Source organism: Penaeus monodon, chromosome 34 (assembly GCF_015228065.2).
Source record: "Penaeus monodon isolate SGIC_2016 chromosome 34, NSTDA_Pmon_1, whole genome shotgun sequence".
Taxonomy (NCBI): domain Eukaryota; kingdom Metazoa; phylum Arthropoda; class Malacostraca; order Decapoda; family Penaeidae; genus Penaeus; species Penaeus monodon.
Window position 1 is genome coordinate 34,582,989 of NC_051419.1, and position 643 is coordinate 34,583,631.

At 33.7% G+C, this 643-nt stretch overlaps 1 protein-coding gene across 1 annotated transcript in view; it reads left to right on the forward strand.

Moving 5' to 3' along the window:
- LOC119594783 (ethanolamine kinase 1-like) overlaps positions 1–643 on the forward strand; it is a 6,501-nt gene that overhangs the window by 822 nt on the left and 5,036 nt on the right. The window contains exon 2 of the mRNA XM_037943876.1: positions 233–380. Coding sequence (XP_037799804.1) covers positions 261–380 — 120 coding nt within the window. The 5' untranslated portion in view covers positions 233–260. The remainder of the gene's footprint in view (positions 1–232; positions 381–643) is intronic.

Consider the following 643-nt stretch of genomic DNA (forward strand, 5'->3'; position numbering starts at 1 on the left):
GCTTCAGCAGAGATGCATACTTTCTACACATTTTAGATCCCTAGTTATAATGGTGGTTCAGTTAATTCTCATTTGGGTATTACACTAAAATCTGTAATAGACAGTACAAGACCACACATGAAGATTAATGAATAAATAGAAAGAAAACTACAGTAAGGATGAACATAGATATAGACCTTTTATTAAAACAGCATTCATAATTTCTTATATTGTAGAGTTCCTTTTTTTTCAGATCCAGTGTTTTGAGAGGATCCTTGAAGATGGTACACAACCTCGACCTCGTTATAGATGGCTTGACAAAGGAAGGATTGTTCAAGGGAGCTACAGAGATAGCCAAGAGTGTGCGAGCCGACTGGGATCATGATAAACTACAGTTCAAAGTATGTTTTTGTTGTGTTTTGAGTGTCACTAATTGTTAAAGGCTATTTGCTTTTTGCAAGGAGTATTTTGAGGAAGGGATGAGTAAGGATTCATGAGTAATTCATGTTGGGTTAAGGTGATCTGTTCATTTTAATTTTTCAGACATTTCTCTAGTTTATTGCTGTGATATTGCTGTATGAAATATTTATGTAGATATGCTTGTCTTATTTGTATGTCTGTCTACCTGTGTATCTATTAATTTTTACACATTTCTGTTTTTGAT